Genomic DNA, 26,155 nt, shown 5'->3' on the forward strand with positions numbered 1-26,155 from the left:
ACATTTATGCACAACCTATTCTGAAAGAATATGTGCATGTACTGATTCAGGGGTCAACCCTGGGTGCTTTAACCCAACCACACCCTCCTCTGGTGTGGTTTTATGTTGGGGCTATCCCAACCAACTCTCTCCACATAGTTGGGCTAAGCACCAGGAACAGCACTAGAGTGGTGGCAGTCAGAATAGCAAGCATGGGTGAGTCTTATACTCTGGATGCTCTGTTTGCTAGGCGATAATAAATGTATCAATGTTCCCTCTTATGAGGAAGAACCAGGTGCTGGTTTTGGTGCAGTCTGAAGATGTTAAGTGTGCTTAGATACCAATACCCAAGTTGGTACACTTCTGCTTGCAGTGTAGCACTTTAACATACAGATCTATAACAATTTCTGCATACCTGTTTCCAGGTTTCTTTCCTTCCAAACTGTTTAGATGCTGTTCAAGAGTCTCCATAAGACTACTGGGAGCCTAAAATAGATAAGGAAAACAAATTATACATTTACAATTAAAGAAGAAGGGGAAAAGAAGTACATCTGGAAGTCCAACATCACTCCATATCTTCTCTGAACTAGTCATAACCCATTATGTGCATGCTCATGCCATCACCTTAATTTCATAATACCATTTTGAAAAAGGAACACCACTTCCATACTGCTACTCAAACTGTATTCTTTGATTAGAGTACATTTATTTTTTTGTTATTTGTGAGAAAACAAAAAGATTGGTTACCGTGCATTAGAAATTAACAACAGCACAGGTATTCACAGGTCAAAATTGTCAATAAATCTAGAACAGGTATTTTCATGCATAACAAGAGTTTGCGCATTCAACCTAATTAGCTTGACCAATTTTTCTGTTCTCCGCATTAGTAGGACTGTAACACAGGGCAGAACTACATATTATAAAAGGGACAAAAAGTGCTGCTGTTCCATCTTTGATCTCTTGCTTCTGTAACATTAACATAATGCATGAAATGTTGTCATTTTGCCACATCTCTCCCTCAACATTGACCAGTGAGATGAGGAAGGAATACATGGCCCAATGACATATGTTGTATTGTATTAGACATTACAGGGAAATGGCATGCAATTTAATTGATTACCCTTTTTAATTTCTTGTTTTTTTTAAAAAAATTTTTTCCCAAACATGCTCTTGCTGTTGTTACAATAGGAAAGGAAAGTTAGGTACAGTAGGAAGAACTAACAGTGTCCTTAGCTCTCCCAAAATAAAAAATAGTGCCTAGATAAGCAGATTTCCACAAACTCAGTGATCAAAGAAGAAAGCTTCAGAAGTAGAGAAATAGATACAAGTTATATTTTATCAAGATTACCGGTTCATCAATTGTATAGTCTTTAAAAGGAGACTTTTCATTATCATCACTGTTTTTCAGATCACAGAGAACTCTGGTCAGCAACACCTAAGGTTTTATTCATACATGAAATAGATTTACACTGTGATTAAGCATGTTACCTGTAACAATTTATTTATTTATTTATTTATTAGATTTATACCACCCTTCCTCCCAGTAGAAGCCCAGGCCGGCAAACAAAAGCACTAAAAACACTAAAGCTCACCCCTCCTTATATCTAGCTTTTGTTGACTTTAGCGCGGCTTTCGACTCAGTGGACAAGGGGCTTTTATGGCAAAAACTGGCCAATTCAAACATAGATAAAAGATTGTACTGGCTGATTAGGGCTCTCTACCAATCCAACGTAGCCCAGGTACGCCAAAGCAACACGGGCTCCTTGTCAACTAAAATCCCAGTCCTCAGGGGGGTTAAACAAGGCTGCCTATTGGCTCCTTTCTTATTCACTTCCTTTATTAATGATCTTGTTGAAGCACTTACATCACCTGCCTTTTCCCACCCCTCTATTGGAGACAAAAAGATCAGTACCCTCTTATATGCTGACGACGTGGTATTATGCTCCCAAATAAAAATGCGGCTCAGACGCATGATACACAAATTGAAAGAGTACTGCGATTCCCAAAATCTCAAAATTAATCAGTCCAAATCAAAAGTCATGATCTGCGGCAAATTTAGGAAAGCCAAAAACAGCTGGCTTTTAAATGGGGCCACTCTTGAACAAGTTCCCACTTTTAAATATCTGGGTGTACATCTGTCCAATAGTTTATCTTGGATCCCACAAATCAAGGCAGCGGCCCTAGCCGGTTCCTGTGCATTAGGACAAACCAAAAAGTTCTTTTTTACATGGGGGGGTCAGCTTATCCCCCTGCTGATAAAAATATTTAAAGCAAAAATACTCCCCAAAATCTTATATGGAGTTGAACTCTGGGGAAATACGGCCAGAACTAAACTTGAGTCCATCCAGAACATATTCATGAGGCAATTGTTAGGTCTCCCACAGCGGACCCCGGCAGCCCATCTTACAGCTGAACTGGGACTGCCGTCAATAATGGCACGCATAGACTTAGTTCTTCTAAGATACCGGCTTTGACTCAATAATATGGACAACGCAGCTTTGGCCAAACAGTGTTGGCAAGAACAATTGCAGTCGATCGAGGGAATCTCAGAATGGCTGACAATTCTTTCCAAATATGACCTCTCTCCAGCTAAACTTATGGAGCTCAGTAACATCGCCCTTCGCAATTGTATCCTTGACCATGATGCTGCACAGGACCGTGCATCCATTGAGATGGCCCCCTTCTCAAGATGGTACCCTTGCATCAAACTCAATCACCATATCTCAAACTATTTAGAAGCCATAGATAGACCCCCCATTAGAAGAGCCTTTACGGCTCTCCGTTTCCAAGTCATGCCTACGGCCTATCTTGAAGGACGGTTTCGGGGTATTCCTGTGAACCAGCGCCAATGCATTTATGGTTGCAAGGCCATCGAGGACATTGTGCACTATTTACTCCACTGCCCACTTTTTGATGACCCCAGACAAAAATTTCTTTCTCCCTTTTAAAATTTCTTAGGTCCTTGCTCTGACAGCAAAAGAGTTTACGCGCTTCTATCCGATGTTTTTAGTTTAGTGACCTTTGCAACTGCCAATTTTGCGGTTGCAGCTCAAAAACTGAGAGAGTCCTTTGCCACAGAGACAAATGCCCTGCCAAGTCCCACACGAAATGCTTGGACATGATGTGTTAATTTTATACCTTTTAATGTTTTACCTGTTTGTATCTTGCATATGGCCTATGGCTAATTCTGCAATAAAGATTCATCATCATCATAAAAACACTTTAGAACATCATAAAAATACTTTAATATATGTTAAAACAAAACATATTAAAAAAATTTTTTTAAAAGCTTTGAAAACATCTTTAAAAAAAGATTTAAAAACATATTAAAACCAACACAGACACAGATGGGATAAGGTCTCTACTTAAAAGGCTTGTTGAAAAAAGAAGGTCTTCAGTAGGTGCTGAAAAGATAACAGAGATGGCACCTGTCTAATATTTAAGGGGAGGGAATTCCAAAGTGCAGGTGCCATAACACTAAAGGTCCACTTCCTATGTCGTGCAGAATGGACCTCCTGATAAGATGTTATCTGCAGAAGACCCTCTCCTGCCGAGCACAGTGATCGACTGGGTATATAAGGGATAAGATGGTCTTTCAGGTATCCTGGTCCCAAGCTGTATAGGACTTTATATACCAAAACAAGAACCTTGAACTTAGTCCGGTAGCTAATAGGTAGCCAGTGCAATTCTTTCAGCAGTGGGCGATACCCTGCCCCAGTGAGCAGTCTCACTGCCGCATTCTGCACCAACTGCTGCTTCTGGGCCAACCTCAAGGGTAGCCCCACATACAGCACATTACAGTAATCCAGCCTAGAGGTTACTACTGCATGGACAACAGTGGTGAGGTTATCCCTGCCCAGAAACGGCCGCAGCTGTCTTATGCCACCACATTTTGCACCAGCTGCAGCTTCCGGACCAACATCAAAGGCAGCCCTACCAGTACATGGACAACATTGGTCAGGCTATCCCGGTCCAGAAACGGCCACAGCTGTCTTACCAGCTAAAGCTGGTAAAAGGCACTACCAGCCACTGAGGTCACCTGGGTCTCTAGCAACAAAGACGGATCCAGGAGCACTCCCAGACCACGAACCTGCTCTTTCAGAGGGAGTACAACCCCCATCCAAAGCAGGCAAATGACCAATTATCCAAACTCGGGAACCACAACCCACAGCGCTTCTGTCTTGATAGGATTCAGACTCAGTTTACTGTACCTCATCCAGACCACCACTGAGTCCAGGCAGTGGTCCAAGGCTTGCACAGCCTCTCCCGATCCAGATGTTACAAAGAAATAGAGCTGTTATCATCAATGCACTGCAGACACCTCACCCCAAATGTCCTGATAATCACTCCCAAGGGCTTCATATAGATGTTAAACAGCATAGGGGACAAGATGGTACCCTGAGGCACCCCACAGCATAACTGCAAAGGGACCGAAAGACAATCACCCAGTGCTATTCTCTGAAAATGACCTTGGAGATAGGATCGCAACCACTGTAAAACAGTGCCTCCGATACCAATCTCACCAAGTCGGCCTAGAAGGATACCATAGTCTATAGTATCAAAAGCCACTGAGAGATCAAGTAAGAGTAACAGGGTCGCACTCCCCCGTCCTTCTCCCAATAAAGGTCATCCATCAGGGCAACCAAGGCCAATTCAGTCCCATAACCAGGCTTAAATCCAGACTAGAATGGGTCAAGATAATCTGTTTCATCCAAGTGTACTTGCAATTGCTGTGCCATGGCCTTCTTAATCACCTTTCCTAAGAAGGGGGTATTTGCAACCAGGCAGTAGTTGTCGCAAATCAATGGGTCCAGGGTGGGCTTTTTCAGGAGTGGTTGGATCACCACCTCTTTCAGGGCAGCTGGAACCACTCCCTCCTGCAACAATGCACACAATCCACACCCTGGATCCACTTCGTCAACCCCCCTCGGCAAGCTTTAATAAGCCAAGAAGGGCAAGGATTGAGAGGACATGTTCCTGGCCGCATTGTCACAAGCACCTTGTCCACATCATCAGGCCACATCAACCGATCCCAAGAAGATGAAGCAGACGTTGCACTGGACACCTCATGGGGACTACTGTAGATGTGGATGGTGCATCAAAATTGCTACGGAGGTGAACAACTTTACTCACAAAGTGCCTTGCAAACAATTCACAGTGGGCCTCTGAAGGGTCTAAAACTCAATTTTCTGGAGTTGATGTCAACAGACCCCTCACAATACGGAAAATCTCCATGGATGGCTATTTGAGGATGCGATGGTGGCAAAGAAGTGAGCCTTCTTCACCGCCCTCACCACAGCACAGTAGGCATGGTTATGATGTTTTACTCGTACCCATCAGCCTCACAGCACATCTTTCGCCATTTGTGCTTTAACCATTGTCCAGACCATTTCATTGCCCTTACCTCAAGGTGTACCAAGGTGAAAACCAGGCTCCACATTGCTGGAAATGTGCTCGGGGGCAACCGTGTTAAGAGCCTGACACACCTTGCTGTTCCACAATGCGACAAGGGCTTCAACGGGGTCATCTGCTCTATCTACTGGGAACTCCCGCAGGGCATTCAGGAAACCAGCGGATTCCATTAGTGTCCAGGGTGGACCATGTTAATCTGTCCACCACCCTGCAGGGGAAGATCAGAGCCATAAGTCTAAACTTCACTAGGAAGTGGTCTGACCATAACAATGGGGTGACATCCACCCCCCCATCTCCAGACCACCCCTTCCTCTATCTGCAGCAAAAAACCAAGTCAAGGGTTGTGCCCTGCCCTATGTGTGAGGCCGGTGACAACTTGAGATAGCCTCATGGTCGTCATGGAGACCATGAAGTCCTGAGCCAGAACACTACAGGCAGCCTCAGCATGGACTGAAATCACCCAGGGTTATCATTCGGGGCTCCTCCAATATCACAGCTGAGATAGCCTCCATCAGCTCGGTCGGAGAAGCTGCTGGGCAGCAGGGTGGACAGTACACCAGCAGCAACCCTATTTGCTCTCCTTGGCCCAACACCAGGTGCCTCACAGGCAGCTCCAAGACAGAGTGGTTTCCTGGTGACAGAGATGGAAGTTCTGTAGACCACAGCAACTCCTTCCCCTCTGTTCCTGCAGCCTGTGCTGGTGTTCATCTGAGTATCCAGGTGGGCAAAGCTGGGTCAGATCAATTTCTCCCTGCTCACCCACCCACATCTCAGTAATGCACACCAAATTGGCACCTTCATCCACCATCAAATCATGAAAGAGTGTGGTCCTATTGTGTACTGATTTGGTGTTAAACAACACACACAGGCCAGTGGGCACAGCAGATGAGCAACGAGGAACCCATCCATGAGAGGAGTGGCAGCAAGAAACAAGGCATTGATAGACTTGCCCTCGTCTTCTATGGTAGTTCACCACCACCCATGGCTATACCTCCCTTTACCCATGATCACTGAAACTGGGGTGGCATCACCCATGTTCCTCCTTACGAAGACTCCTCCTAAGCACCTGCTATGGACCCAACAAGAGCCCCCCAACAAAACATACCTGTAGGCCTCTGAGAGAATTGCCAGACCCACTCAATATTTTTCACACGGGGCACATCTACTCCCCCGTCTCATACTCAGAGAGGGCCAGCCTTCTGCCAGTTGCAGACTCTCACTCTGAAGGCATCTGGCGAATTTCTCCTATCATTCAGTTCACTGCACAGGCTCTCACTCTGTGCAGGAACTACACATGTGCCATACGCCCTTCCCCACTACCTATCTCTAGATTTGTTAAAAATATAGAAGGGGTAGCACCCTCCCTGTTGGGACTCCCCAAGGGGCTCTTCCCTTCAGTGTTGCCCCTTTGGTGGTGATCCCACTGGTGGCAAACCCGCCGCCCAAGGGCAACAGGGCTTTTATGCCCCCTGGCCTAGCCAGGAGCTGATGCAAGAGGCTGCAAGATTGACCACAGCCTCTCTCTGGAGTCAGGGTCAGGCAGGGGGTCCCAGTCTTTGCAGCACTTACCAGGGACTTCAGCTGTCTCAGGAGACAGCAACGAGCTAGCAAGCACCCAGACGCTCAGATACTCACTCCCCTGGCACAATGTGCAAAGCTTACAGTTTGGACTAAATTAGCAATGCACAGATTCCTTCCAACAGTCTTAACCCCTGCTAGAACTAGAGGCTTCTACAATGTGACAGATCACTTGTTTCATAGGAGAATGAATGGAAATTGACTGCCTTCAGTCGATCCCGACTTATGGCTACCCTTTGAATAGGGTTTTCATGGTAAGCGGTATTCAGAGGGGGTTTACCATTGCCTCCCTCTGAGGCTAGTCGTCCCCAGCTGGCCAGGACCTGCTCAGCTGGCCACAGCTGCGCAAGCCAGCCCCTTCCTTGTCTGCAACTGCCAGCTGGGGGGCAACTGGGTCGTTGGGACTATGCAGCTTGCCCACGGCTGCACAGGTGGCAGGGCACGTAACCCCTGAGCCACTCACTGTGGGGGTGATCTTTAGCTGGCCCTTGACACCGAGGAGACACGACTGGGAATTGAACTCACAGACTCTGGACTCCCAGCCAGGCTCTCCTCCCCACCGTGCTATACTTTAGTTTAAAAGCAGTGTCCCAGACCTCTAAACTCAACTTCTCATGTTGCAAGAAGAAAAGAAAAGTGGAGGTATGCTAACTAATTTAGCATCTACCTGCTTCTAACCTGTAACATGTGAAGCAACATTATTGGTCCTGGCTTCCTAACAGTGTTCCTGTGATGTACATTTAAAAAAAAAAAAAGACAGAGAGAGTAGGATATAGCTGCCTTACAAATAGAAATGTTGGAGGATTCTGACAAAAACATTAACAAGAACAGAAATTGCCAAAGTCTGCCTATCTGACCCATATCTGGAACAGAAATCAATCCAGAAAATACAATCGGTATTCGCTGTTGCTTTCAGTCCACAAATGATATGCATTGAGTTACCTGTTGGACTGTTACATTTTAGAATAATTTAGTTTTTTATTGATGTAATGATTTGCATTTTTGTTCTGTTGCGAGCCGCTTTGAGCATGTTTATATGGAAAAGTGGCATATACATTTAAATAAACAAATAATTTGTTACATCCCCCTCGCCGTTACATTGAAATGGATGGGGTGGAATAATGTAATGAACAATGTAACAGAATTTTGCCACAGCAAACAGTGAAAGGAATAGCATAGTTTTGGCAGAAGACAAATTACAGTGGAATGGAAACTGTGCTATCTGCAATGAATACAGGCCGGAATGGAAAGCAATGCCTTCTTACATCCCTGCTTATAAATACTAACAAGCCTAGGCTAATTTTTAAAACATACAGCGCCCTTCTACTGTTAACATATGAAATACCCTTAACAATCTTATTATGACATATGAAATTAAAGGGGCTTACACTCAAGCTGCAGGTCCTAGCTTTGATCCTCAGGCTCTCTGGTAGCACTGCTGGGAAAGGCGTTTGCCAAAATTGGAGAAACAATGCCTAGAATTGTCATAGCTGGGCTAGGGGCACCAATGGTCTGACTCAATACATGGTACTTTCACTTGTTTACCCTTCCAATCCATAAGGTTTTGTCTATTATCTGAGACAGGTTCTACTTGCTGTTCCTAACCCTTACAGGTATTCAAAAATAGGCAGAAAGAATGAACACCTCCTTTTCTCACTTTTTACAGCCTCCTCTAAAATTGTTTTTAGAACAGCAGTGCCACTTAAAATGCATTGTAGTAATCAATCCCTGGGTTCCTCATTGTGTTAATGACAACAAGTACAAATCTCAAATCATGTATTTGATAGCAAGTACAAATATTCCTCTTAAGAAGAGTAGTTAATTAATATTTCTGGCTACCACCATAAACGGAATGCAGTTAAAATATCAGGGAACGCCCTTAGGATGCAGACTACAAAACCATAAATGTGTTCCTCATCTCTCTGAACAAAGTAAATTATTTAGAATCACCAAGAAGGCAGAATGATTTAATATTAAGTTTTCCTATTCATCTATTTTTGAACAAGCATGCAGAATGAATTGATTGCTATAAACAATTAAAATGTCTCTATTTGCAACCACATCAGGTCTTTATACTACCATGGAGCACAATCCAAAACTTCTGGGTCCTGAAGTCCATGTGTTGTTTGCAGGACAGTAGAGATTGGCTAACCTATGGCTCCAATACATCGTTGGGACTCCAACTCCCTTCAGCCCCAGCCAGCAATACCAGCGAATCCAATATCCGGAAGCTACAGGTTAGCCATCTCCTCTGTTTTCTCTACACAACATATAAAGATTTCAAGGCAAACCACCTAGATATTTTCAGAGTCAAGGGCTGGCAGTTAATTGGGAAGAGCAGTGCTTTTTCACTACATGGAAAATAAATAATCACGCTGATTTGGTAGCATTACTAACAGACTCTCTAGCTTCTGACTTCCTTGCAAGATAGAACTGCTGCTCTTCATGTCTTTACACATGGGTAGCACTATACCGCTTACCCTTTAAAAAACCACCTAGGCCTGTGAAAGGAAGAAACCCAAGAATTACTGTTTTGCAGAGATCTGGGTGGGCAGGCAGAGCAACACACTTAGCAAATTCTTGCCTGCTTACAGGCAGCCAGCATGCAAGGAATGGTTCTCCCCAGTACTTCTCCCTGACAGTGCAGCAGGGACAAGTGGCTAACAGAAAATGCGTGAATCTATGTCTTATGACTAGGTGTAATGCCAACTGGCTCCAGAGTTCCCAATTATAAAAGTTTATTTAAACCAGGGAAAGGGAACTTGTAGCCTTCCAATATATCCTTGGACCCCCATCAGCTTCAGCATGGTCAATGCTCTGGGATGATGGGAGCTGGGAGTTCAGCAAGATATGGGAAGACCATAAATTCTCATCCCTGACTTAAAGGCCCTTAATGGGATGGGGGAGAAATTCAATTTTGCTTGCAATTTAATGAGAAACTACCTAATACACACTTTTCAAACCTATATGTGAACCGAAACCCAACTATCCTTCAAAATTTGCACTTTGAACTTTATGATGTAGTTATCCATATAAAGGATAAAATGCTAGTGAAGATAACATATAAAATGTATTATATTAGGGAAATTGCTTGCAAAAATGTGTCTATTACTCAAAACTGCATACAAAATGTATATTTTAAGAGAAATTCACACTAAAATGCTGATGAATTTCCATGAGGATTAAAAAAAATCATAGACTGCTGCTGAAATGTAGAGAGTTGAATTCAGGATTAGGAAAATGAGAAACTAAGAGAAACTGAAATTGACAGATTTGTCCATGCCTAATTAAGGGAGAAATGAGGAAACTGCATACACATATATAATAATTTGTACGCCTAACACTATACATACAACAAACAATAATTCCTAACTGATCCTTTATGAGTACAATTTTAAATTGATGTCCTGACTCCCAACCACAGACACTGACTCAGGACTCAGTCTCTGGTTTTTTTAATGAGCTTTATTCTAGAAGTCAGTACAGGAACACAGCATTAGGCATTTGAGGCATGATTCAGGATACATAACAGAAGCAGACTAGATATATCTAGTTTATTTAAGCATCCCTCTTAAATAGGCTAGGCATATCTCAGGATACAAACTAGGCAGGTGAAAGCAACAGCAGACTACATATCTCAGGATACAAATTAAGATATGCGGGCAACAGCAGACTGTTGTTGCTATGCCCTAATCTCATTCACCCATCCTAAATATAAGAGAGGTGGGCGGGCACATGCTTGTCCAAGCATTCACTGGAACCTTCTTGCTTCTGCTGCAAGGTGAACATTTTTCCTAGAAGCACAGAACATTTTATTCTTTAATCATTGTGGCCTTGATGAAAGGATAAACTCAGGCTCTGAAAGATTGCTTTCACTTTCCTCTTTCTGGAAGACTCCAGGTTGTTCATTGATTGTTATCTGTTTGACAGCTAGGTGCCAGTGAGGGAATCTCGTCAGTCATCAGAGACAATGGTTGATTGATTGATTGATTGCATTTGTATACCACCCCATAGCCGAAGCTCTCTGGGCGGTTTACAACGATTAAAAACATTAAAAACAAATATACAAATTTAAAAACACATTTTCAAAAAGCAATTTAAATGGTATTTTATGCAGGGCTATTTTATGCCAGAATATGGATAGAGATGTACGTTTTAACGTGCATTCAGTGTGCATCCTACTGAATGCAATTATATTTATATTATTACATTATGGCTTATTTATGTACTGTTTTTTGGCCCAAAGACCCCAAAGCAGTGAACAGAATATTAATACAAAAAGATACAGTAAATCAATCAAAACAATAAAATTTTAGCTGCAGTAGTAGGTAATACTGGAACTGAATTTAACTCTTAGGATCAGGCTACACAATATACAGGCTAGACACAGCAACACAGATAAAGAGCACGCGCAACCATTCTCATGTACATTTGGATGAACATCCTATTTATGTCTTAATTCCTAATCCAACAAGTGATACATGCACAAAAATCTGAAATATCACTATACTTATATTGAAAGATGCAACCTGAATGCCCATTTGCTTGTCTGGAAAACAAGCTCTGACTCTGACTGTGTAGACACATTTGTCTCATTTCCTGTTCCCTACCCTTTCACAAGGTTCTTTTCCTTTTCCTAGGTTACTGTGTCAGCTGTCTCTAAATACCCAGTAGAGTAGGGCCCCACTCATACGGCAGGTTAGGTTCCAGACCCCCGCCAAAAAGCAACAACCGCCAAAAAGCAGATCAGCTGTAGCGTGGGGGTCTGGAACCTAACCTGCTGATCGCACCAGAGGAGAAGATCAGATCTTCCCCTCCTCGGGCGCGATCAGCTCGAGCGGGAGTCTGATCACACCAGAAGAGGAGATCAGCCGTAGCACACTACAGCTGTTCTTCCACTCCTCCAGTGCTATCAGCTGGAGTGCGGAGAGCTCCAGCCACCCTCCAGCTGATTGCCCCGCTGGCGCCGTATTAGCAGAACGCCAAAAAGTAGGGCGCCAAGAAGTGGGGCTCTACTGTACTAAGGAACAGTAGCAGAAAAGGGCTATTCCCCTCAAGTCCTGCTTGAAGTCTGCCACTGAGGGAAATAGCATGCTGAACTAGATAGGCTTTTGGCTGGAACCAGCAGGACTCTTATGTTCTTACCATGTAATTAAAAAGTAATTATAACTTATTTAAACATATGACTTTACTGCCTCGGGCAGTGAAGAGGAACTTCTGGCTACGGGCCTAAAAAGGTCCAGCAGGCCTTCCATTTGGTCTGTGAGGCCCTTCCAGCCAAGCAAAGCAGATAAAGATACAGGCTGGGCTGAAAGGGGAGCTGCAGGTACCAAGGATCAGCTAATCAGTGGCACCTGCAAAACTGTTCGTCAAGGCTTGCAAACTGCATGGTGGAGGCGATGGGCTACATTAGCCTCACTAAACTCACAGTCACCAATGGCTTCTGCAAGTATCTTCCCCAGGATTTCCCTAGCTCCTTCCCCAACATCTGAAACCCACTCTTCCTTCTCCCAAACTTGCCAAATGTTCTCTTTGGGTCCCATGATGGATTATTTTCCGAACCTACTTGACAATATCCCTTCTTATGCGTAATGGCATGTATGGATCTCAGCTGCACAATAGAAAGAAATTGTCAGGCAGACAATGCAGGTTGAAAACTAGCAGTCTTTATGCTGTACTCCTGGAAGGCATGGGTTGGCATGGGGGAAAAGCAGGGGACCAATCAGCGAAGGTTCTTTAGCAGGTCAGATTCCTCACATTCACAAGAATGGAAATACTTAAACAAATTGCTGAGTTCATGAAAGTAACTTTAAAAGATGTCCCTGAAGAAAATGTTTCTCTTCCTCCATGCTGGATGGGAGGAAAATGTATACCAGCAAAACAACTCAGTGCCTACATGCTGGGATACTTAGGGGGATCACAGACAAGAAGTCTTCCATGTTTTGTGGGATGGAAGGAAACAGTCCATGGTGAAGAAGGAATTTTTAAGGGTGGGAGGGAGAAGGGTTTCTAAGGAGGAGAGGGAGAATATTTAAGGCTATCACAGGTTGAGAGTCTAAACAGTCACGTTTTGCACAGTAATACAAGACCAATTACTGTATATTATAATACTTCACCTCAAAAATCATGCTTTGCTTCCAATTCATTCTTTTACATAGAAAAGCATGTTTAACAATTGCCAGGTTTGCACATTACACTAAACTAGGGCTTGGTTGGCCAGAGCGTTGTATATTTGACAGTCTAAGCCCAGCCCAGGAACCTAACCATGCTTTGTTTTTTGGCAACAAACCACAATGTGAAACCATGGTTTGTTGTTGGCTTACAAACCATGGCTTTCTGAAACTATGATTCGACATTATGTCTGAACCCAAGAACCTTGTTTAGCCATAGTAATATTACACAGGTGCCATCTCTGTTATCTTTTCGGAGCCTACTGAAGACCTTCCTCTTTCAACAAGCCTTTTAAGTAGAGACCTTATCCCAGTCTGCATCTGTGTTGGAATTGTTTTTTAAGATGTTTTTAAAGCTTTTTATAAAGGATGTTTTAAAAGATGGTTTGTTTTAACATATTTTAAAGTCTGTTTTTAGGATGTTCTGGAGTGTTGGGCTCCTTCTGAGAGGAAGGGCAGGATATAAATTTAATAAATAATAATAATTTCAGCCTTAAAATGTTAAAGACTGTCAGCAATGTGACAAATAAAGCAGGCCAAGTGCAATGAGAAAAGAAATCCTGATATTTTACTGAGGGAAATTGTACAAGAACAGGGTATAACTTGAGAAACAAATAGGTTTTTTGTCTTATTAGGTCAGGCCTAGTTCATAGCAGAAATATATTCAACTAAAACATATAGGGGGAAAACTCCCTCAAAATTACACAGCCAATCAGAAAGGATCAAGCCATTCTGACTGGTTGCTAAGCAATACACACACCCTTGACTAAGTGTAAACAGAGTTAACCCTTAGGTTAATAAATGAATGATTTCTGCTGTTGTACTTCCAACAAAGACCAGCTCTTGAATTTGAGCCCAGAAACAAATTGGTAGCTAGCAGAGCTGAATCAGCAAATGTGACGCACTGGGCTCCTGCTGGGAGGAAGGGCAGGATATAATAATAATAATAATAATAATAATAATAATGCTGTGATGGCTTAAAAAATTAATGGATTCTTATCCACTATTTTCGAAGTAGGTAGGCCGGCCCATGCTCTTTAATTTGGCTTTGCTTCAATTTAGCTTGATTGGATTCCCTATATGCACTCGTTTGTCACGGCCCATCACTATTGAAGGAGAGAGACTGTCAAGACAAGCTAGGTGACTACACTTGATATGAACTCTCTACACAAAAATATTGCCTAGGACTACAGATTCTGAATTCTGTTCATCACTTCCTTGTGAACTTTTGTACAGCATCATACAACCAACATATTCACCCCACACACTCCCACCCCTAGGAAACTCCCGTCAGCGACTGAGCAAAACCACTGGAGATTAGTTGTTTGAGTACATGAGACCCATACAACTTATAATCAAGACTATCAAGAAGACTCATAAACAGCAACTAAATACCACTTCCCTATCTTCAGACACAGATAACTAGTGACTGGAACTGGAAATTGTGCCTGTGTGAGTGCACTGTTTGAAACTAGCTTAGGATAGAACTAGAAATCAATGTGATCCAGGTTCATCTTAAGCTGCAATGATCAAGCTTCCTCAAAAAGCGAAAGCAGTAAGAGAAAAGATGCAGGTAACTGGTTCCTAGAAAATGGCCTGAATTTAATGTTTTCTAGCATTTGCCTTCACAAGAAGAAGCCGATAACTGGCAAAATTTCCCAGTTCTCTCAACAATCTAGCCACAAATGAGAATGTTATGGTTTTAATTTGAAATTGCATCACCCTTCCAGTCATGAACCCTCTTTGAACAGGACAAGACATCCCAAAATAAATAGGAGACTTCTAGATTAGAGTTGCCAAGTCTCTGTTTTTTGCCTGGAGACTCCTGATTTTGGGGCTAGTCTCCAGGTGAGTCACCTTAATCTCCGGACTCTCAGATTCCCTTAAACAAAAATTAAGCTGCTAGGTGGTCTGTTTCATGAGATATACACCAAAACATCAGCTGCCCCCCCCGCAACTTCTGTGAAATGATATCTTAGGTGGCTGCTCTAACCTCTCCCTTTCAAGTTTGTAGTCAATAAGTAAAGTCAGGGTTGTGATTTGTTGACCTCCAGGCAGTGCCTAGACCCCATTGGAACATCAGAAAATGGTTGTTTTTCCCCAGCTTATTTGAAAATCTCATAAATTGAGCTCTCAGTTTTTTTCTCTCTTGTGTGCAGGAATCAAACAATTTTTAAATTTTCCTGGGCTGTTAGAGGGCAGTGTTTTGAAAACCTTCCCATTATGAAGCTTTAATCCAATTCTTGCTTTTCTGGGAGTAAAGCTGCAATGCTAATCCCACATACCCAGTGTAAACTGCATTGAATTCAATAGGACTTACTTTTGAGTAGACATGGTTAGGATTGTGCTGTAAATTAATAGGACTTTTGAGTGAACATAGCAAAGAATTGTGTCAAATCTTTCTCTCTCCAATCCTATTTTTAAAGCAATTAGGCAAGGCTTACTTAGGTATCACAGTTTTTATTATCTAGGAAACTAATATTGATTTTTAGAAAATGTTCTGCAATGACCAATTGGCTTCACAATAAACTATTATATGGGGTGCATGCATTTTTAAATCTGTAGTAAGTGTATGGAGTCTTTCCAACAACCTGTGAGGTAGGGTTGATGATTGGAAACCAAGGCAGCTCACAAGAAATAAATCCCTTTAAAATTCAATAACCATAAAAACAAGTATAAATGGCAAAACAGCTTAAAGTGGCACGATTCTGAATTTTGGGTGGGGGGAATGAAGCTCCTTATCACTTGAGGTTGCAGTTCTGTGCACACTTCCCTGTTTGAGCAAGCCCCACTGAATACATTGCAACTTGCCTCTGAGTAAACAAACAGGATTGAAGTATAAATATCTTTGGAGGTTGTGTAAATAATAAACGTCTTTGACATTCATTCTTATATAAATATTTCTTCATACTGTGTCCCAATAAGTATTTGATTTCACATTATAGTTTTAGATTATTAATTCCTCTACATTTTAAGTGTGCCCTTCTTCCTTGGGGTGGTCATGGTTCCCTTCTGTTGTTTTCATCCTGAGGGGCAGATAGGCTGAGAGATGGTGAGTAGCCCATGGTCACACAGTACACTTTATAGTTCATTTCCATTTTGAAAAAATTAATTAAAACAATTTACATGCAAGCAAAGTTTATGAAGTAGATCCACACAATACATTTAAAGCACATTAAGTGCATGACTTCCCCTAAAGGATCCTGGGAAGTGTAGTTTCCCCCTAAATTATAGTTCTTACCACCCTTAACAAACTAGAGTTCCCATGATTCTGTGGTGGGAGTCACATGCTTCAAATGTGTGTTGAATGTGCTTTAAATGAATGGTGTGGATCTGCCCTAGGCATGATGTGCATTCATTAGTGAACGGAAAAGAACAATTTTAAAAGATTTTTTTTAAAACAGGGGAAGGGTTGTAGCTCAGTAGTAGGGCATATGCTTTGCATGCAAAGGTCCAAAATTCAGTTTCTGGAAAAGACTATTGCCTAGAATCTTGGAGAGCCAATGCTAGTCCATGTCATCAGTACTGAGCTAGACGGTACCAAATGGCCTGAGTCAGTATAAGGCAAATTCCTTTGTTCCTAAAAGTGGAAAGAGATCCAAGGGCCACAGTGACTTCAAAATGTATTTATGTATTTAATTTACAACATTTATATACCGCCTTATTGTAAAAAATCTCAAAGCGGTTTACAGAAGGAATTAAAACAATAAAATTATTGGCAAAAACAGTTAAAGACAGGTATTGAAAAACATTCAAAATAATAAAACCAACAATGAATTAAAAACAGATAAAAAACAGAATAGTTTCTACATGCCTGGATGCGCTTGCCTAAACAAAAATTATTTTAGCAGGTGCTGAAAAGAGTACAATGAAAGCGTATGCCTAACGTCAATAGGCAGGGAGTTCCAAAATGTAGGTGCTGCCACACTAAAGGGCTGATTTCTTACAAGAGCAGAACAAGTACTATGTGGAACACATAACATGGAAAGCACACCTTGAACTTGGCCTGGTAGCTCTTCAAATTCAAATTTATTGTGCGGTCAGAGACCCGAACTACAAACAGTAAAAACAAAATTAAAAAACAGGGAAGGTTAAAAAGGTTGGCATCGTAGAGATTGAGCTGTGTGCAGGAACTTGGCAGTCACATGGGATATATACTCGTCCGTCCCTTTTAGAAGAAACTGTAGTTTGTCTAAAAATGAGCTGGATTGAGGCAATTTGGCAATCAGGGGATTTAGAAACTTAATTCGAGGCGTGTGAAAAAAGGGACAGATAAAAAGAACATGCACAAGAGATTCGATTTCATTGGGGCTGCAGGCGCAGGATCAGTTGGTATATGGGATGTCCCTGAAGCGGCCTTCGAGAAGGGCTGACTTTAGGCAATTAAACCTGGCCCTTGAGAAGACTAGTCTGTAGCATGGAAGGTCTAGAAAAGCCAGGTACGGGGCAGGGAAAGGGGATGAAAAGCTCAGACCAAAATGAAAAGGGGAACAGGAGGTGGAGGCCTTAGCTGTGTCCATTTGTAGATCAATATCCTTAAGTCTTCTGTTGATAGAGACCTTAGTTGTAATTGGGTCTAAACTAGTTACGGATAGCAGTGGGAGGCCGATGGAGGAGAATTTGAGTTGGACTGCTTTAGCCCAGGAGCTGGTAAAGAAATCCTGTTGGATGTAAGTAGCGTAATCTGACTTAAGGTTAGGAGAGGCCAGCTTGGACCAAAAGCATGGGGTGCGGGACCAGGACTGGCATTCCAAGGACGTGAGCCCTGCCTCTAACCTTAGGACTGCATTGGGGACGCATCGGGGAATGCCGAAAATAGAACGGAGAAAGTTAGAGAGAACCGCCTCCACTTTGGAGCAGAAATGGCTGATCCATATTGGGCTTCCATAAAGGAGCTGTGGGGCGATTTTAGCAGCAAAAACTTTGATGGCAGCTGGTATGAATTGACCCCCTTTTGAGAAAAAATAACGGAGTAGCACTTGGGCCGTAGCCTGGGCCGTGGACACAGAGGAGTGAATATGAGAAGACCATGAAAGTGAAGAATGAAATATTACCCCTAAATATTTGTATTCCCTGACCTGGGAGATTTTCTGGCCATTGGTAGTCCATACCGGAATAGAGCGCCGAGGGGAAAACACCAAAATCTTTGTTTTTGAATAATTAATGGACAGGAAATTCTGATCGCAGTAGGCCATGTAAGAGCGGAATAGCCTTCTGAGGCCTATTTTGGATAGGGAGAGTAGAGCCGTATCATCGGCATATAGTAATAGAGGGCATGCATGTTCACCAATTTTGGGAGGGTGGAAGTTAACTGCTTGACAGTATGTGCTCAGGTCGTTTAGGTAAAGGTTGAATAGAGTAGGGGCCAGTACGCAGCCCTGTCTCACCCCCCTATTGACTAGAATAGGGTTGGTAACTGAACCATCAGTTCTACAATGAACCCGAAGGGTGGAGGGCTGATAGAGTTGGAAGATAAGAAAAAGGAGTCTTTTATCTATAGATGTTTGAAGGAGCTTTGACCAAAGACTATCTCTGGGTATCGAATCAAAGGACGATTTAAGGTCTATGAAAGCCACGTAGAGCCCATTCCCGTGGAGACTAGAATATTTTTCGGCCAGATGGAGTAACAGGGCACAATGGTCAAGAGTGGATCTCAGTTTTCTAAAGCCCGCCTGTTCCGGCCCGAGGATGGACTTCTCCTCGATCCAGGTGGTCAGCCTACCGTTCAAGTATTTGGCATAAAGTTTCCCAACGATAGATAGTAAGCTGATGGGTCTGAAGTTGTTGGGATCCTCTTGTGGCCCTTTTTTATAGATGGGGATCACGATGGCATCCAGCCATGTTCTTGGGATACTGCCGTGGGTATTTATTGAGGTGAAAAGATTGGAGAGAAGAGGGGACCACCATGCAGCTTGCACCTTCAGAAGGTCAGCTGGAGTTGCGTCAGGCCCTGGAGCCTTTCCGGGCTTCAGGCTATGGATTAGTGACATAATCTCCGCTTGGGATACTGGAGGCCAGAGGGGTAGATCTGAGGGTCTTGAGGGGAGTAGCTTTTCGGTAAGAGAAAGTGTGGGCTCCTTGAAAAGGTCTGAAAAATGTTTTTCCCATTCTTGGGGGGGAATATGGCAAGTAACTGGATTCGAGGAAGAGAGGGTGTCCGTGACCAGGGCCCAAAAGATCTTGGAATCGTTGAGTTTGGCCGCATTGATTAGTGACTTCCAGCCGGCCTGAATAGCTAGCCTCTTCTTAGAAGTCAGGAGTGCTTTGTATTGACGTTTGGTAGTGTAATATGTGGGAGGGAGTTGATTGGAATTGAGCATCCTATATGTCATATAAATCTTCCTCAGATTTCTCTTAGCGGCCATGCAGTCTTTATCGAACCAGCGGGCAGAGTGGGCAGGGCCTCGGGAATTAGGTTTGTGGGAGTTATTTTTTAGTATAGGTTGCAAAGCAAGGATCAGGTCCGAGTATGCAGCAAGTTTGGTTTGCGGGTCTGACTCCATCAGAATATTTTCTCTGATCTCCTTGGCCAGGGTGGAGTCCAGAAAGGATGATATTCTAGAAGAGATATTTGGGGACCATTTGACCTTTGCGTGTCTGAGCTTAACAGAGTTGTGATTAAATGTAGAAATGGTTTTTAAATGGATCGGATCTCGGGTTGAAACTGATAAGATTAATGGGAGATGGTCGCTGTCGAGTCTTGTGCCCACTGCAAAGTGGGCAATAGCACTGGATAAGGGAGAGGAAACCAGTGCGTAATCTACCAAGCTGCTGCCTCGGCCCGAGATGAAGGTGAATTCCGCACAGCCATCATGTTTGTGGTGGCCATTCAGTATTGAGAGGTTGAAGCAACCGGCCAATTGCAGCAAGCGGGTGCCGGCGTAGTTCGACTTTAGGTCTTTTGAAGACCATTCTTGGGAAATCCATTGTTGGATAAGATCAGTGGAATCCCAGAGGTTGGAGGAGAGGAGGGCGGTGCTGTTTGGGCCTATCCTGGCATTGAAATCTCCCAATATGACAAACGGAGTGCATGGATGACGTATTTCAATGTCCAGGATATAGTACTCCAGAGTCTCCCAAGCCTCGGAGATTTCTCTTCTAGATGGCAAGGGGGGAATGTAGGCATTAATCACTACAAAAGACAGGTCTACAAAAGACAGTTCTATCAAAGCAGCCATGGCCATAGAACCGCAAGAAAGGAGTTTGGGAAATGTTGCAGTTAGAGAAGTTGAAAAAAGAATAGCCAGGCCTGCGCTGGGTCTATCTTTGCCTTTGGGGGGAACTGCTGAAAGCATAATTGAAGAAAAGCCTGCCAGTGTGATTGCGTCCATTGCCCACGTTTCTTGTAATAGTATCACATCGAAGTTGTGCAGGAATGATAGAAGATCGGGTGAATTGGTTTTAGATGTCCAACCTGCTATGTTCCAGGATAGGAGACTGAGTGAAGGGAGGGACCTATTGGAACTAGGATGGGGAAAAAAGGAGAAGTCAAATGGAGGGAGGTAACGGGGTTTAGGTTGTCAGTGCGAGGGTTCTGGGGTGTTATAATTAGGAAGGTCAAATAAAGGGAATAGAGAGAACGAGGCATGGGGGGTTGTTTCTCTGGACACATGGAGTTCGATAGGGGCGGAGTCAGACTCTGTAGTTTGTCTAGTTTTCTCAGGTTCGCCCGCTTTAAAGATATTTAATAAATGGTCCTTAAAACGTTCTAGTCTGAGAAGAATATCTAGTTGATGTTGGGGGGGGAGTGTGGCAAAGGAGCGAGAGGCCAAAGCCTCATCTCCGTTAGGAAATCCCTCTAGCATGCTAAGAGAAGAGGCGTTGGCTACGGAGTCATTTGATAGACTTAGTTGGCTTGGGGGAGAAGTAGAGATAGCTGGCTCTGGGAAGGGAGCAGACAGAGGCTTGTCTAGGGGAGTAGGACTATTGGTGATCCTGGTTTCTAGCCTCGGGGCTCCTTTAAAACGACTCTGATGGGGGGGAGATTGCAGGAGGCTAGGGGGAATAACTGTAGGGGAGTCTGGGATAGTAGCATAGAAGGGAATTAGTGGACTTGGGGGGGAATTGTTTAAAAAATAACGTTGAAGCAAGATGCCTTGGTCCTGAAGCTTATCTCTTACTTTGTAAATCCAGTTTGTCAGTTGGACTGAGTGAAATGTTATAAGTCTCCATGAGCGTGGGTGAGAAGATAAGTTGGTCGTATAGTTAATATAGCTCTTTCGTTGGCTATCCAAGCGGGCCCGGCTAAAACAGGAATCCAGAAAGGGAATACTCGGGGGCAGATACCAAGAATCAAAGTCCTGGTATAATCCGGTGGCAGCAAGATTACGAGGTTGTAGCTCTAGATTCCATGGGGGGGAATCAGGGAGTGCGCATGGAGATATGGAAGAGGAGGATTTCGTTTTAGTGCTGAGAGTAGATACTGGTTTCTTCGTTCCATTGTTAACAGAAAGTGGAAACAGTGAGTTCTTAGTAGAATGTAGGGGGTTCCCTCTGGGCTCTTCAGGTTTGGAAAGTTGTCTATCAGATGAACGGTTGGACTTACATAAAGATCTCTGTTGATTGGCATCTTTATGAGGGATGTCAAGTTGAGGATGTGAAGTCATCGAGAGGGGACGGGGGGGGGAACCCAGAAGGTTAAACAGGGGTTTGAAGTTCATTTTCTTACCTGGGTTAAATTTAACATTCTTGACGTTCTTGGGTTTTTTTGTTCCTTGAGCGGCTGTCTTGAGTGACTTGTTAGCTTTAGAGCTATTCTTGAGGGCCATTTTAGATGGAAGATTACCGGAGGGCAGAGTAGGGAGCTGGTTATTAACACTGGATTTATTACTTAGTAATTGTCCCATAGCTTGTACCAGTGTTGTCAGTAAGCTGTTGGTCTCCGCGATATACACTTTGATCGAGGCTAATTCTTCCAGCACTATATCGTCTCTGGCCCGGGGGAGAGAGCGTGAGTCAGCAGTGGACTTTAGGGAGTGTGTTTCAAGAGGAGAGTGTGTCATTAAAGATGGAGTAATGGGATCCTGAGTTTCATGAAGAGAGTCTATTGTTATCAGTTCGGTGGGAATATCTCCCTCTGCTGAGTACTGAAAGCCAGCGTCTTGAAGCTCCTCAGCCAAGTTTTTAGAGTGTGTGTGGTCTTTTCCCATACGGATGGGAAGTTGTAGATCTAGCGACCAATCAAGCGGAGTTTCTGGCTGAGAGTTTGGATTAGGCTTGGGGGAGAAAAGTCAGTAATTGTAGATTGGTGAAGCTTCTCGTCCTCTTCTATTAGTCCCATTTCTCTGTGTTTCTGCCGTGTGACGACCATTTCAGGGACTACCGCACTTGAATGGCTCAACCCAGCAGGGAGCTTTAATGGTTTAATGATTTAATTTCTCTTAGTGAAACAGAAAGCTTGAGAGACTATCGTAAATCCTGTCATAGTCCCTTGTTACAGTTCGGGGGGGGGTAGCCAGTTCCGGCTTCTGCAGTAATCCGAGCCGTGAAGCCAAGAAGGAGGGTGAGAGTGGGATTTGGAAGCAGAAGGAAATTGAAATATGAACTGGCAGTCTTTCTTAAGTCCCAGAGAAAGTAAGCGCTCAGCAACGGGTTCATGGGAGACGAAGAGGAGAGGGAAAGACGGGAGCAAGTTTGAGCACTTCTTACCCTGGTCGAAGCGGAACCGGAAATCTGGCCTGGTAGCAAATAGGCAACCAGTGCAGATTTCAGAGCAGAGATGTTATGTGCTGGTAGGGTCTCACTCATGTCAGCAACCATGCTACAGCATTCTGCACTATCTGCAGCCCCTAGGTCAGGTTGTGCTGCATGGGGATTTCTGTGACCTTGGTTGACTGGCTGCCAGGATTTTTTTAGTTTGGGGTTTTGATTATGAATCCTGACTGGTTGTGAGATGCTGCGTTTTCTGCCTTACTCATAGGAATCTTGTTGTGGTTGGTATGGTATTGCATTTAGGAAATCATCACTGACTTTTGTTTTTCTTTTCTATTTGCATTTCATTTATCTTTAACCTTACTTCTTTACATCCATAGAAGCAACAATAGTGGTTCCATGCACTCAGCTCAACCCCCTTAAACCCACTGAAGATGCACCTTGTTGGGTTTCATGATGGTTTGTTTCTTGCCCAGTAGTAGTAAAAGAGAATTCACATACTGGGAAATGTGGCTACAATTGTTGTTCCCAAGCTGCTGCCTGTGAAGGTAGACCAAACCATGTGTGTTTTCTCTCTGTCAATGTTTACTCACTGGAATTGGGTTGGCTGTCAAAGTGAGTTTATAGCACCCCATAGGGTAGACAGAAAAGGGTAGAGAATCTTCGTACTCTTACTCATTTCTCAGACCTCTTTCTGAACTGAAGGGACAAATCTGTAAAGAAGTTTGGAGCAGCCATGTTAAAAGGTAGGGGCAGGGCATTCCATGTAGGGGGTTGCCAACCCTCTTTGGATATGGATATCTTTGCAGAGGATCCCTAGTCTACCTAGTTTACCAACAGCACAATCTAAACTATCTACTCAGAAATAAGTCCAGTTGAGTTCTATGGGGCTTAGTCCCTTAGTAAGTGTGTTTAGAATTGCAGCCTTCAGGGGCATCCATCTTTACTCCTGAGTGCTCCCATCTAACATCTCTACAACACTAGGCTCCTTTCTTTCTATAATGGCCTTCTGGTCTGGCCTGGCCTGAGGACACTTAAACCCTTTTTGCCAGAAGCAAGTAGGCTAGATTAAATGTTCCCTACCCAGGCTCCATCTTTTAGCTAAGATTTCCATCTTAATTTCCAGTCAGAGAAATGTTTTTGTTTGAATTGTATGGTCCAAGCAACTGTGGTTGATGCTTAATATATCATGCTTAATGACATCACTTGGGCCCACCCCGTGACATCACTCAGGCCTGCCCCCGAAATCTCAGGTTTGGGATGCTCCTGACCTGGCAACCCTACTCTAGGTAGTATTCCCAATTTCATAATGATTAATCATTAGCTTCAATCTACATGTGGCCTTAAAGTGTGTTTTATCTAGAGATCTGAAGACCCGAAAAAAAATCTGTGTGTATGCGTGTGTGTGTGGGAAAACCGATTTTTTCCCTTTTTTCTGAAGCCTTTTTTTTCTGAAAAATAAAACAAACAGAAAACAACTGTTTCCCCCCAAACTTTGTTTTTCCCCAGGCTTTCACATCTCTAATTCTGTCCTTGAGTGCAGGGATCTCTCACCCCCCTATAAATTGCCACCGGGGGGGAAATACAGGAACCCTAGTGTGATGTTGGGGGGCTTCAATGATTTGTCCCACTCTGGTCTCATTCTGGATTGGACCCCTACACTGCAATTTGTATTGCAAAACAGGCCCTGTTCATTTCAGTGGGATTTGTTGCAATACAAACAGCAGGCACATGGGGGGGGATCAAGATCATAGTGTGGGACAAGGGATTAAAATGCTATGTCCTGACACTGGTAATTTGAGAAAAATTAAATCCTGCACTCAAGGGGAGAAATACATGGTCAATGTCAAAGGTAATTTGGCCTCAAGTGTGTATTTTCAAACTATGTATCGCTTGTTGGTATTTCTTTCTTCCTTTTATTTATTTATTTACAAAACATAAAAAGTAAAAAAGCAGGATGATGGGAGATGAAAGGTACTAGGTATTCATTTAATTGAGATGGACTAAATGTGCATCTCAGTATCATTTTCATGGAGAAACCAACTAATGTTAACTACCACAAAAGTTCTCAAAGCACTCACACATGATTGGGCAACCTGTATATTTTCTGTTTTATCCAAGGACACATCACCTGAGCATGTTTAGGAGCAAAACACCTTAGAGGGGAAATTAAATCAGGTGAATAGGTTCAGGGGTTGGTTATCATCTGCAGATGGAAAACTGTAAAAACAACAACAACCCCACTCTCTATAAAAACAGTGCTAAGCAAGAGACCTTTGGTATGCAGGAAGACATTATCAAGATACACCCTGTACTGAGCTATATTCAAAGAAGTTGGGCAAGGATTTCCTCTTGTGCAATGGAACCTCTCCCCTCTCCTCTCACCCCATAGATCTATTCTAGGTTTCCCCCCAATGCTTTGGAGCAGATCTGAGTTGTGGGGTCTGGGGTGGAGAGGAGAGGAAGTTCCATTGAGCAAGTGGAAATCCTTGCACTAGCAGATCTATTTAGCTGGATGCTGCCCTTCCCCATCCCAGCCTTGGATATAAAAGCTGATTTTCCATCAGAAAGACAAACTGAGAAACATGCTAATCTTATCCCATGTTGGGGAATGAGTTTCCATCATCTTCAACAGAACTTCATAAAAATATATGTATTTCTGTTGGCCAACTGCTTCATCATGCACCCATTTTAATGAGGATGGCTGGGTACTAGTCACTATAGTACTTTCTCTAAGTGGTCACACAACAGTGTACAGTAGGGCCCCGCTTATACGGCGGGTTAGGGACGAGGCCCCTGCCGTAAAGCGGAAATCGCCGTAAAGCAGAACCCATAGACTATAATGGGGCTGTTGCGTGAAAATGACGTGAAAATGTTGCAACATGCCGCAAAATCGGCTTTAAAAAGGGGAATTTCCCACCACCGCATTAGCGGAAAGCCGGAATGCGAAGCGCTGGTAAGCGGGGCCCTACTGTATGCAACATTGTATTTAGATCAACTGTGTTGCAAAGATGCATAACTTGTAAGGTCTGTTGTACGTAAAACTTCAAAAGATAACAAGAGTTAAAAAGCAATAGCAGCCCGATACAGTGCTCATACTTCCGTATAATTTTGTATCGTTATGTAAAATGTTGATTACTTTTCCAAACAAAATTTGAAGGCTACATAAAAATGTTCACGAGTAAATACTAATCAGGTTAAGACTCAGTAATCAGGCACCCTTACATTTTCATAAGGTCTGAACAAAGAATAGTTGAATACTGCTGAAGAACTTATTACCCAAAGAGTTTACAGCAACATCTCTACTGTGACCTTTACAGCAGTTATTCCATTTGCCTTGAATTTCAGTGCTATTTTACAGGCAC

The 26,155-nt window shown here is 43.2% G+C and overlaps 1 protein-coding gene across 2 annotated transcripts in view; it reads right to left on the reverse strand.

Moving 5' to 3' along the window:
- Window positions 1-26,155, reverse strand: part of SNAP91 (synaptosome associated protein 91) — a 131,559-nt gene that overhangs the window by 59,892 nt on the left and 45,512 nt on the right. Inside the window, exons 10-11 of one of the 2 annotated variants that reach the window (XM_061623247.1) lie at window positions 1,328-1,414; window positions 395-465 (exon numbers count right to left, since the gene is read on the reverse strand). In XM_061623247.1, coding sequence (XP_061479231.1) covers window positions 395-465; window positions 1,328-1,414 — 158 coding nt within the window. The remainder of the gene's footprint in view (window positions 1-394; window positions 466-1,327; window positions 1,415-26,155) is intronic. The other variant, XM_061623246.1, reaches the window with a different exon arrangement.

The sequence above is a fragment of the Rhineura floridana genome, chromosome 4, assembly GCF_030035675.1.
Source record: "Rhineura floridana isolate rRhiFlo1 chromosome 4, rRhiFlo1.hap2, whole genome shotgun sequence".
Lineage (NCBI taxonomy): Eukaryota > Metazoa > Chordata > Lepidosauria > Squamata > Rhineuridae > Rhineura > Rhineura floridana.